Source organism: Mobula hypostoma, chromosome 7, assembly GCF_963921235.1.
Source record: "Mobula hypostoma chromosome 7, sMobHyp1.1, whole genome shotgun sequence".
In the NCBI taxonomy this organism is placed as follows: domain Eukaryota; kingdom Metazoa; phylum Chordata; class Chondrichthyes; order Myliobatiformes; family Myliobatidae; genus Mobula; species Mobula hypostoma.
In genome coordinates, this window is record NC_086103.1 from 18,417,349 (window position 1) to 18,429,508 (window position 12,160).

General features: G+C 42.1%; 1 protein-coding gene across 1 annotated transcript in view; it reads right to left on the minus strand.

Annotated features, from left to right (window-relative positions):
- LOC134348851 (uncharacterized) overlaps positions 1-12,160 on the minus strand; it is a 75,258-nt gene that overhangs the window by 4,511 nt on the left and 58,587 nt on the right. Inside the window, exons 12-13 of the mRNA XM_063052634.1 lie at positions 3,405-3,512; positions 921-1,019 (exon numbers count right to left, since the gene is read on the minus strand). Coding sequence (XP_062908704.1) covers positions 922-1,019; positions 3,405-3,512 — 206 coding nt within the window. The 3' untranslated portion in view covers position 921. The remainder of the gene's footprint in view (positions 1-920; positions 1,020-3,404; positions 3,513-12,160) is intronic.

Consider the following 12,160-nt stretch of genomic DNA (forward strand, 5'->3'; position numbering starts at 1 on the left):
TTATCATGCCTATCTATCAGCTTTGGTATGTTTTTGATTACTAGGTAAGATTAACTTGGGTATATTCCTGATTAACTGAGTAGAATCTTCTCTGTGGTAGTGTGCTGGGACAACGACATCAGCACAGGAGATGTCAACAGGCTCAATAAACTGATCAGAAAGGCTGGCTCTCTTATAGGAGTCAAACTGGACACACTGGAGGCTATGGTGGAACCCAGGACCCACAGAAAATCTTGGAAATTCTGGACAATGTTTCTCACCCTCTGCATGTCACCTTGGCTGAACAGAGGAGCACTTTTAGTAATAGATGAAGACAACTGAGCTGCTCCAAAGAGCGCTATATGAGGTCATTCTTACCCTTGGCCATTAGGCGCTAAAATAAGTCAACCTATAGCTGGGGACAGGATAATCCCCTCCTGTTAGACTGTTTGAGGTAACTTATTTTTTAATCCTTCTTACTTCTCTTCTAATAGTTGTGTATCTATATACTTGTAATGCTACTGTGACACTGCAATTTCCTTTGGGATCAATAAAGTATCTCTCTATTTATCTATCTAATGTCTGTGAAGAAATTTGATCATTAAAATAAAAAAAAGATCTTGGAGGTTTAGATGATGTAGGATGTTTATCTGAACAAAGACATAATGTTGATGGGTGTTCTGGGATTCCTATGTCACACTCATACCTGTGGTTTCTACAGTTCTCCGAACAATTTCTTACTCAGAGTCAATTCTACACTCTGAGTTCCTCCAGAAGTTTGTTTTTTTCTCTTCGTTCCATCATCTGCTGTCTCTTCCTTTCCAAATTGTTTGTGTTGGAAGGATAATTTTAAATTATGAATGAGAGAGTCAAAATTACCACGAACAACTGGGATACAAATTTTGTAAAAATTTCTCTGATATCCTTTGTCTCAGAGTTACCTTACATCTGCTGGATTTCTTGAAGATTTGACAGACAGTAAGATTCATTTTCTCTGTTTCCATTTGAATTTGGAGGTGTCAGTCTTGGTTTTCTCAAACCTGTTCAGAGAGAGGGCACCTCAGTCAGTTTTCCATTTAACTTCCTACATTTAACGGTGAATTTTGCATTTGTGCACCAAAGGTCCCTGTCTCTTCACAACATTCTTCAGTGTCCTGTCATTCATGTTATAGGTCCTACCCTGGTTTGAATGTCCAAAACACCACTCCTCATACTTATCCAAGTTGAAGACCATTTTCTATTCCTCAGCCCATCTTCTTAATTGATCACACTCTATTTCTAATACTTGTGACCTGCTTCATTATTAGTAATATCACCTAATATAGTAACATCAACAAACTTGCTACTTATACATTCACATCCAAAACAATTACATAACTAATGAACAGAAGAGGTGCCAACACTGATACCTGGGCCACACTAGACACAAGTGTCCAGTGGAAAAATCAACCACCAGTCATCACCCTCTATTTCCTATCATCAAGCCAATTCGGAATCCAACTCGCTAGCTTCCACTGAATCGCCTATAATCTAAACTTCTAGATCAGGCTGCCATGCATGAATTTGTCAAAGGTATCACTGGTAGACAGCATCCACTGTCCTCCCTTCATCTATCCCCTTAGTTACCTCTTTGAAGACTGCATTTGATTCCTCTGACATGACTTCCCATTCACAAAATTATGCTGACTGGGCATTGACTATCCAAGTGATTTTGGATCTTGTCACTCAGAATTCCTTCCAGAAATAATCTGACAAATCCAGTCCAGCTCAGGTGTCCGTAGATCCTTGACTTGACTTGTTAACCTTTTTAAGCAATGGAACAATATTAACCACCCTCTTGTCTTCTGGAACATTGCCAGCAGCTACATCGAAGCAAATATCTTAACAGGGGCCTCCACAGTTTCTTGCCTGGCCTCCCATAAAAACCAGGGCTGCACTTGTTCAAGCCCTGGAGATTTGCCGCCATAATGCACTGCAATGCTACAAATACTTCCCTCCTCGGAACATGCATAAGATCCAAGATTTCACTGCTTAAAACCCTCATTTCTTTGGCATCCGTGACATTCTCCTACATCAACACTGAGAAAATAGAAAATGAAAGTGTTGACCATCTTCTCCAGCTCCACATGTAGGAAACCCTGATGATCTTTACGAGGACCGTTTCCCTCCGTAGACACCATTTTACTGTTAATATAATTGAAGAATTTCCTGGGATTATTGTTAACACTACCTGCCAATCCACTCAAATCCCCTTTTTGGCCCCCTGCTTTCCTAATTAAGCTTTCTCTTAAACATTTTCTATCCGTCAAGGGATTCATTTGTACCCAGCTGTCTTATCTCAATGTGCACCTCATTTCTTTTTCCTAACCAATATCTCTTTCAGCTAGGGTTCTTTGAACTTGATATATCTACCCCTCAACCTGACAGGAAGATGCTGCCAGAAGATATGACTCTTGATACAACGTTGTTAAAAATCTCCCAACCTGCCTGCCAATGCTGTTGCGTTCAATGCTGACTGGGAACTCCTGCAAACACTGCTGGTGACAAACTATATCAGCCTCTGCTGCTCCTTTGGTTGCATCAGATGCATGAAGAGGGGGAGCTTCCCGAATTGGCAACAGCTTGTTCTCCATGTTCTACAGTCCAGACTTATATATCTCGACAGCTGAGATGCAACATCCGTGCTCGACCTTGACTGATGGAGGCTGCATAAAAGCCCTCCACTTACCAATTTTTCCTTTGATTTTGAATAGAGTCAGTCAGTCAACTCCAGCTAGATCCAGCCTAATGCCCTCAAAGTGGGCCTTACCCCAGCTGAAGACTTTAGCTGATTGACCTGCTCTACCTTTCCCCATAACAATTTTAATATAACAGATTTATGGTCACATGACCCAAAGTGTTCCCCAACAGCCACTTCAGTTACCTGGCCTAGCTTGTTTCAAAGAAGGAGGTTCAGTAGTTTTCCTTCCCAAGTGTGTTCTTTTATAGATTGAGTGGGGAAACTGTCTTGGATACACCACACAAATTTGGCTCCATCCAGACGATCTGCCCTGTGGGTGGTCCAGTCATTACAGAGAGGACTGAAACCTCCCACAAGAACTACTAGTTCTCACAATTGCCACAACTGCATGCAATTCCTTTACACATCGGCTCCTCAAGTTCCCATGGACGATTGGAGGTTGGGATGGGAAGTGTCTGTAAACTTGCTGCAAAATGATGACCATCCTCCTCTGATTTATAAATTCTACTCAAAGAGACTCATTGGATGATATACCAGAATATCCTCTCTAAGCACTGTGGTTATTTCCTCTCTTACCAAAAGGCAACACTCCATTTGTTCTGATCTGTTCCTCTGTCATGACTAAATTGTCTTTGGTAGTTCTCTGAATCATGGTCTGTATTAATAACCTCTTCATGCACCTTACCTGAAATCTTATACATTCGTTGACAGAACACCACCGTCAGAATCATGAAAATGAGAAGTACCAGACTCCTGGTAATAACAAGAATGATGTGTTCTGAAGCAAAATCATCTGTCAGAGAATAATCACAGATGTCACATTAATTCATAAATTATCATTTTAATGCTTTTCCAATATCCCAACTGTAATACTGTGACGTAATTTACAATGAACCTACAGAGACCAAAGGTTGTGAATTTAATTACTCGTTCAAGTTAACTGACATCACTCAAACTCCTTAATACCAGCAGTTAGAGAAAGGAAACAAATCACATAGTGTTAGAGTTCCTGATTTCAGTCAGATGACTGCTTCTAGCCAGAAATGTGTGCAGAGTGGAGCAAATGCCACTCCACTCTTCAAGAAAGGAGGAAGGCAAAAGAAAGGAAATTATAGGCCAGTTAGCCTATCCTCAGTGGTTGGGAAACTGTTGGAATCTATTATTAAGGATGAGGTTTCAAGGTACTTGGACACTAATGATAAAATAAGTCAAAATCAGCATGGTTTCTGTCAAGGGAAATCTTGCCTGGCAAACCTGTTAGAGTTCTTCGAGGAAGTAGCAAGCAGGGTGGATAAAGGAGAGGCAGTGGATTTTATTTCTTGAATTTTCAGAAAGCATTTGATAAGGTGCCACACATGAGGCTGCTTAACAAGATAAAATCCCATGGCATTACAGGGAAGTTACTGGCATGGATAGAGGCAACCACGAGAAGATCTGCAGATGCTGCAAATTCAAGCAACACACACAAAATGCTGGTAGAACACAGCAGGCCAGCCAGCATCTATAGGAAGGTGTACAGTGACAGTAAATTTTAAAAGGTATGGATGGAGTAGAGAACAACAGTCGTTCTCCTAAAGTGGAAGTGTTAAAAGCTCAAGAATATCGCTTTAAGATTCATGGTCAGAGGGCAATTGGGATGACTGTTTAAAGACAATTCATGAGGCAAGTTGTTTTCTTACACAGGGAGTTCTATGTGCCTGGAGTATGTTACAAATACGCTACATCTGCCATATTCCCCATTTGGTATGTCATAACATAGAAACATAAGAACATAAGAAATAGGAACAGGAGTAGGCCATCCAGCCGCTGAACCTGCTCTACCATTCGATAAGATCATGGCTGATCTGACCATGGGACTCATTTCCATCTCTCTGCCCTTTCCCTATAACTCTTAATTCCCCTACTGGGCAAAAATCTATCCAACCTTGTCATAAATATATTTACTGAGTTAGTCTCAACTGCTTCATTAGGCAGAGAATTCCACAGATTCACCACTCTTTGGGAAAAGTAGTTCCTCCTCATCTCTGCCCTTAATTTATTCACTCGAATCTTGAGGCTATGTTGAGGCTCTACACCAGCTCCATAACAAAGAAAGCCCAGCAGTATCTCTACTTTCTGTGAAGGCTGAGAAAAGTCCATCTCCCAACCCCCATCCTCGCCACATTCTACAGAGGTTGTATTGAGAGCATCCTGAGCAGCTGCATCACTGCCTGGTTCAGAAATTGCACCATCTCGGATCGCAAGACCCTGCAGCAGATAGTGAGGTCAGCTGAGAAGATCATCTCTTCCCGCCATCACAGACATTTACACCACACACTGCATCTGTAAAGCAAACAGCATCATGAAGGACCCCACACACCCCTCATATAAACCCTTCTCCCTCCTGCCATCTAGAAAATGGCACTGAAGCATTCGGGCTCTCATGACCAGACTATGTAACAGTTTCTTCCCCCAAGCCATCAGACTTCTCAATTCCCAGAGCCTGGCTTGACACCAACCTACTGCCCTCTACTGTGCCTACTGTCTTGTTTATTATTTATTATTAATTATTATTATTTATTGTACTGCCTGCACTGTTTTGTGCACTTTATGCAGTCCTGGATAGGTCTGTAGTCTAGTGTAGTCTTTATGTTTTTTTCTTACGTAGTTCAGTGTAGTTTTTGTATTGTTTCATGTAGCACCATGGTCCTGGAAAACACTGTCTCATTTTTACTGTGTACTGTACCAGCAGTTATGGTAGAAATGACAATAAAAAGTGACTTGACTTGATGTCCCCTAGTTCTATTCTCACCTACCAGTGGACACAACTTTCCTGCCTCTATCTTATCTACTCCTTTCATAATTTTATGTGTTTCCATAAGATCTTCTCTCATCCTTCTGAATTCCAGTGAGTACAGTCCCAGGCAACTCAACCTCTCCTCATAGTCTATCCCCCTCATACCTGGAAACAATCTGGTGAACTTCCTCTGCACCGCCTCCAAAGCCAGTGTATCCTTCCTCAAGTAAGGAGACCAGAACTGCACGCAGTGCTCCAGATGCAGTCTCACAAGTACCCTGTAAAGTTACAGCACAACCTCCCTGCTCTTAAATTCAGTCCCTCTAGCATTGAAGGCCAACATCCTGGCACATTTCCTTTCTTGATAGCCTGCTGCACCTGCAAATTAACCTTCTGTGATGCATGCACGAAGACTCCCAAGTCCTTCTGCACGGCAACAAGCTGCAATCTTTACCACTTAATAATCTGCTCTTCCATTTTCCCTTCCAAAGTGGATGACCTCGCATTTACCTACATTGTGCTCCATCTGCCAGACCCTTGCCCACTCACTTAACCTATCTAGATCTCTCTGCAGACTCTCTGTATCCTCTGCACAATTTGCTATTCCACTCAATTTAGTGTCATCAGCAAATGTAGATACTCTACACATGGTCTCCCCTCTTAGATTGCTAATGTTAATTGTGAACAGTTGCAGGCCCCAGCACTGACCCCTGTGGCATACCACTCACCACTGATTGCCAGCTAGAGTAACACCCATGTATCCCACCTCTCTCCTTTCTATTGGTTAACCAATTCTCTATCCGTGCTAATGCATCATCCCCAACTTTATGCATCCTGATCTTATGGATAAGTCTTTTATGTGGCCCCTTATCAAACACCTCCTAGAAATTCAAGTAAATAATGTCCATCTGCTTCCCTCTATCCACTGTGCTTATTATATCCTCAAAAAACTCTGGTAAGTTTGTCAAACCGGACCTGCCTTTGCTGAATCCATGCTGCATCTACCTGATGGATTCAGTCCTTTCCAGGCGCCTCACTATTTCTTCTTTAATGATAGCTTCAGGCATTTTCCCAACTACGGATGCTAAACTAGTTGGCCTATAGTTAATTTTGCCTACATCCTTTTTTCAACAGTGACATGATATTCACCTTCTTCCAATCCACTGGGACCTGGCCAGAGTCCAGAGAATTTTGGTAAATTATCACCAAAGTCTCAATTATAACCTCTGGGATGCATTCAGTCAGGACCAGGGACTTATATATCTTTAGGTCTATAAGTTTGCTCAGCACTACCTCTTCAGTGATAGCTATTGCATCTTAAGACCATAAGACAAAGGAGCAGAAGTAGGCCATTCGGCCCATCGAGTCTGCTCTGCCATTTCATCATGAGCTGATCCATTCTCCTATTTAGTCCCACTCCCCTGCCTTCTCACCATAACCTTTGATGCCCTGGCTACTCAGATACCTATCAATCTCTGCCTTAAATACACCCAATGACTTGGCCTCCACTGCTGCCCGTGGCAACAAATTCCATAGATTCACCACCCTCTGACTAAAAAAATGTCTTCGCATTTCTGTTCTGAATGGGCGCCCTTCAATCCTTAAGTCATGCCCTCTCGTACTAGACTCCCCCATCATGGGAAACAACTTTGCCACATCCATTCTGTCCATGCCTTTTAACATTGGAAATGTTTCTATGAGGTCTCCCCTCATTCTTCTAAACTCCAAGGAATACAGTCCAAGAGCAGATAAACGTTCCTCATATGTTAATCCTCTCATTCCCGGAATCATTCTAGTGAATCTTCTCTGTACCCTCTCCAATGTCAGCACATCCTTTCTTAAATAAGGAGACCAAAACTGCCCACAGTACTCCAAGTGAGGTCTCACCAGCCCCTTATAGAGCCTCAACATCACATCCCTGCTCCTATACTCTCTTCCTCTAGAAATGAATGCCAACATTGCATTCGCCTTCTTCACTACTGACTCAGCCTGGAGGTTAAATTTAAGGGTATCCTGTACGAGGACTCCCAAGTCCCGTTGCATCTCAGAACTCTGAATTCTTTCCCCATTTAAATAATAGTCTGCCCATTTATTTTTTCTGCCAAAGTGCATAACCATACACTTTCCAACATTGTACTTCATTTGTCACTTCTCTGCCCATTCTTCCAATCTATCCAAGTCTCTCTGCAGACTCTCCATTTCCTCAGTACTACCGGACCCTCCACCTATCTTCGTATCGTCAGCAAACTTAGCCACAAATCCATCTATTCCATAATCCAAATCATTGATGTGCAATGTAAAAAGAAGCGGCCCCAACACTGATTCCTGTGGAACACCACTGGTAACCGGCAGCCAACCAGAATAGGATCCCGTTATTCCCACTCTCTGTTTCCTGCCAATCAGCCGACGCTCTATCCACGTATGTAACTTTCCCGTAATTCCATGGGCTCTTATCTTGTTAAGTAGCCTCATGTGTGGCACCTTGTCAAAGGCCTTCTGAAAATCCAAATATACAACATCACTACATCGCCCTTGTCTAGCCTACTGGTAATTTCCTCAAAAAATTGTAATAGGTTTGTCAGGCAGGATTTTCATTTAAGGAATCCGTGCTGAGTTCTGCCTATCTTGTCATATGCCTCCAGGTACTCTGTAACCTCATCCTTGACAATCAACTCCAACAACTTCCCAACCACCGATGTCAAGCTGACAGGTCTATAATTTCCTTTTTGCTTCCTTGCCCCCTTCTTAATAGCGGAGTGACATTTGCAATCTTCCAGTCCTCCAGAACCATGCCAGAATCTATCGACTTTTGAAAGATCATCGCTAACGCCTCCGCAATCTCCACAGCTACTTCCTTCAGAACACGAGGGTGCATTGCATCTGGTCCAGGGGATTTATCTACCTTTAGACTATTCATCTTCCTGAGTACTTTCTCTGTCGTAATTGTGACTGTGCATACTTCTCTTCCCTGCCACCCTTGAGTGTCCGCTATACTGCTGATGTCTTCCTCAGCGAAGACTGATGCAAAATACTCGTTCAGTTCCTCCACCATCTCATTATCTCCCATTACAATTTCTCCAGCGTCATTTTCTATCAGTCCTATATCTACTCTCACCTGTCTTTTACTCTTTATATACTTGAAAAAGCTTTAGTATCCTCTTTGATATTATTTGCTAGCTTTCTTTCATAGTTAATCTTTTCTCTCTTAATGACCTTCTTGGTTTCCTTTTGTAAGGTTTTAAAAACTTCCCAATCCTCTGTCTTCCCACTAATATTTGCTTCCTTGTATGCCCTCTCCTTTGCTTTAACTTTGGCTCTGACTTCTCTTGTTGCATGGTTGCATCCTTTTTCCACTCGAAAATTTCTTCTTTTTTGGAATATACCTGTCTTGCACATTCCTCATTTCTCGCATAAACTCCAGCCACTGCTGCTCTGCTGTCTTTCCCGCCAATGTTCCTTTCCAGTCAACTTTGGCCAGTTCCTCTCTCATGCCACTGTAATTTCCTTTACTCCACTGAAATACTGACACATCAGATTTTGGCTTCTCTTTTTCTCATTTCACAGTGAACTCAATCATGTTATGATCACTGCCTCCTAAGGGTTCCTTCACCTCAATCTCTCAATCACCTCCGGTTCATTACACAATACCCAATCCAGTATAGCCGATCCCCTAGTGGGCTCAACAACAAGCTGTTCTAAAAAGCCATCTTGCAGACATTCTACAAATCTCTCTCTTGAGATCCAGTGCTGACCTGATTTTCCCAATCTACTTGCATGTTAAAATCCCCCACAATTATCATAACACTGCCCTTCTGACAAGCCTTTTCTGTTTCCAGTTGTAATTTGTAGTCCACATCCCTACAGCTGTTTGGAGGCCTATAAATAACTGCCATCAGGGTCCTTTTACCCCTGCTATTCCTTAGCTCTACCCATAAAGTTTCTGCACCTTCCGATCCTATATCACCTTTTTCTAATGATTTAATATCACTTCTTACCAATAAAGTCACGCCTCCCCCTCTGCCTACCTTCCTATCCTTCCGATACACCGTGTATCCTTGGACATTCAGCTCCCAGAGACATGCATCCTTTAGCCACGTCTCAGTGATGTCCACAATATCATACCTGCCAATCTGTAGCTGTACAACAAGATCATCCATTTTATTCCTTACGCTGCGTGCATTTAAATACAACACCTTAAGACCAGTATTTGATACTTTTGCTTTGATTTCACTGCAACTTTATTGCACTGCAACTCATCCCAATGGCTACAAATTTGCCCTATCACCTGCCTGTCTTTCCTGACATCTTTACTGCTCACTATCTTAGAGTTATTTCTGTTTTCCCCTTCCTCCGCTCTATCATTCTGGTTCCCATCCCCCTGCCAAATTAGTTTAAACCCACCCTAACAGATCTATTAAACTTTCCCGCCTGGATATTGGTCCCCTTCGGGTTCAGGTGTAACCTGTCCTTTTTGAACAGGTCATATTTCGTCCAGAAGAGATCCCAATTATCCAAGAATCTGAAGCCCTGCCCCCTACACCAGTCTCTCTCCTACACATCAATGTCCTCTCCTAGCATCACATCCATATCATGTCTCTTTGGCATGTTATCTGTGTCCTCCACCGCGAAAACCAACACAAAATAGTCATTCAAAGCCTTGGCTACTTCCTCATTACCCAATATCAATTCCCCCTTCTTGTCCTCCAAGGGAAATAAATTCAATTTTGGCCACCTTTTTCTATTTATATATAAGTATAAAAACTCTCTCTCTCTCTGGATTTATATTTTGTGCTAATTTATTTTCCTAATCTATCTTCCCTTTCTTTATTGCTCACTTAGTGGTCCTTTGGTGCTTTTTAAAAGTTTTCCCAATCTTCCAGTTTCCTACTAGTCTTAGCAACTTTGTACGCACAAGCTTTTATTTTGTTGCCTTCCTTTATTTCCTTAGTTATCCAAGACAGGCTCTCCCCATCCTTACTGTCCTTGCTTTTAACTAGAACTGTGAAAAATCTCTTTGAAAGTCTTCCACTGTTCCTCAACTGTCCCACCATATAGCCTGTATTCCCAGTCTACCCCATCCAATTCTTCCCTCATCGCATTGTAGTCTTCTTTGTTTCATCATAATATATGGTTTTAGATCAAAGTATTGCACCCTCCAATTGTATGAGGAACTCAATCATACTGTGATCACTCTTACCAAGAGGATCCCTAACTACAAGATTGCTAACTTTACCTGTCCCATTGCACAGGACCAGACCCAAGATAGCATGTTCCTTTGTAGGTTCAGTAATATGCTGTTCAAGAAAGCTATCACGTATGAATTCGATGAAGTCCTCCTCAAGATTGCTTTGACCAACTTGATTCACTCAATCTATGTGCAAATAAAAAGTCCCCCTTGATAACTGCTGTCCCACTCTTACACGCCTCAGATATTTCTGTTTAATGTCTGTGCCACTGTAATGTTATTATTTGGTGGCTGATAGACAACTCCCACCAGTGATTTTAGACCATAAGCTTATGAGCAGAATTAGACCATCTGGCCCATCGAGTCTGCTCCACCATGTTTGATCCTTTTTTAAAATCTCTTCCTCAATCCCAGTTCCAGGCTTTCTCCCCGTAACCTTTGATGCCATATCCAATCAAGAACCTATAAATATCTGCCTTAAATACACCCAACGATCTGGCCTCCATAGCTGCATGTGGCAACAGATTCCATAAATTCACCACCCAGATTTCACCGCGTCTCTGTTTTGAAAGGGCACTTCTCTATCCTGAGGCTATGCCCTCTTGTCCTAGACTCTCCCATCATGGGAAACATCCTTTCCACATCTACTCTGTCTAGGCCTTTCAACATTTGAAAGGTTTCAATGCTATCCCTGCTCATCCTCTGATTTCCAGAGAGTACAGACCAAGACCCATCTAACCTTCCTCGTATGATAACCCTTTCATTCCTGGAATCATCCTTGTGAACCTCCTTTGGACCCTGTCCAGCGTCAGCACATCTTTTCGAAGATGAAGGGCCCAAAACTGTTCCCAATACTCAAGGTGAGGCATCACCAGTGCCTTATAAAGCCTCAGCGTCACACTCTTGCTCTTCTATTCTTGATCTCTAGAAATGAATGCTAACGTGGCATTTGCCTTCCTCACCACCGACTCAAACTGCAAGTTAACCTTTCGATTTTTCCCTTTCCTATTCCTAATCACTACCCAGATGGATTCAACATTCTGTTACTAAGATCTTAAAACATCTCTCACTATCGCCCTGATTTCATCCTTAACTAAAAGTGCTACCCCACCTCCTTTTCCTTCAGTATTACCTGATATCCTTGTACACTTGATTTCCAGTCTTCTCCACCCTGCAACCATGTTTCTGTAATGGGCAGTAAACACACCGCTTGACACTGATTTGTGCCACAGGTTTACTGATCTTGTTATGAATACTACAGGCATTCAGATAAAGTGCCCTGACATTCATTGAGCCTTGAAAATTTAGTAATCTTTGTCTCTTAGGCACTTGACTTTCTGCACTGCACCCTTACTTTTCTCTTTTTTTTAAATTACTTTATCTTTATGTAGACTTTTCTCTTCTACTTTATCCATACTTTTCCAATCTGTTGAACCCACCCCGCTGCTATTTATAACCCTAGGTATGCGATTCGCCAGGA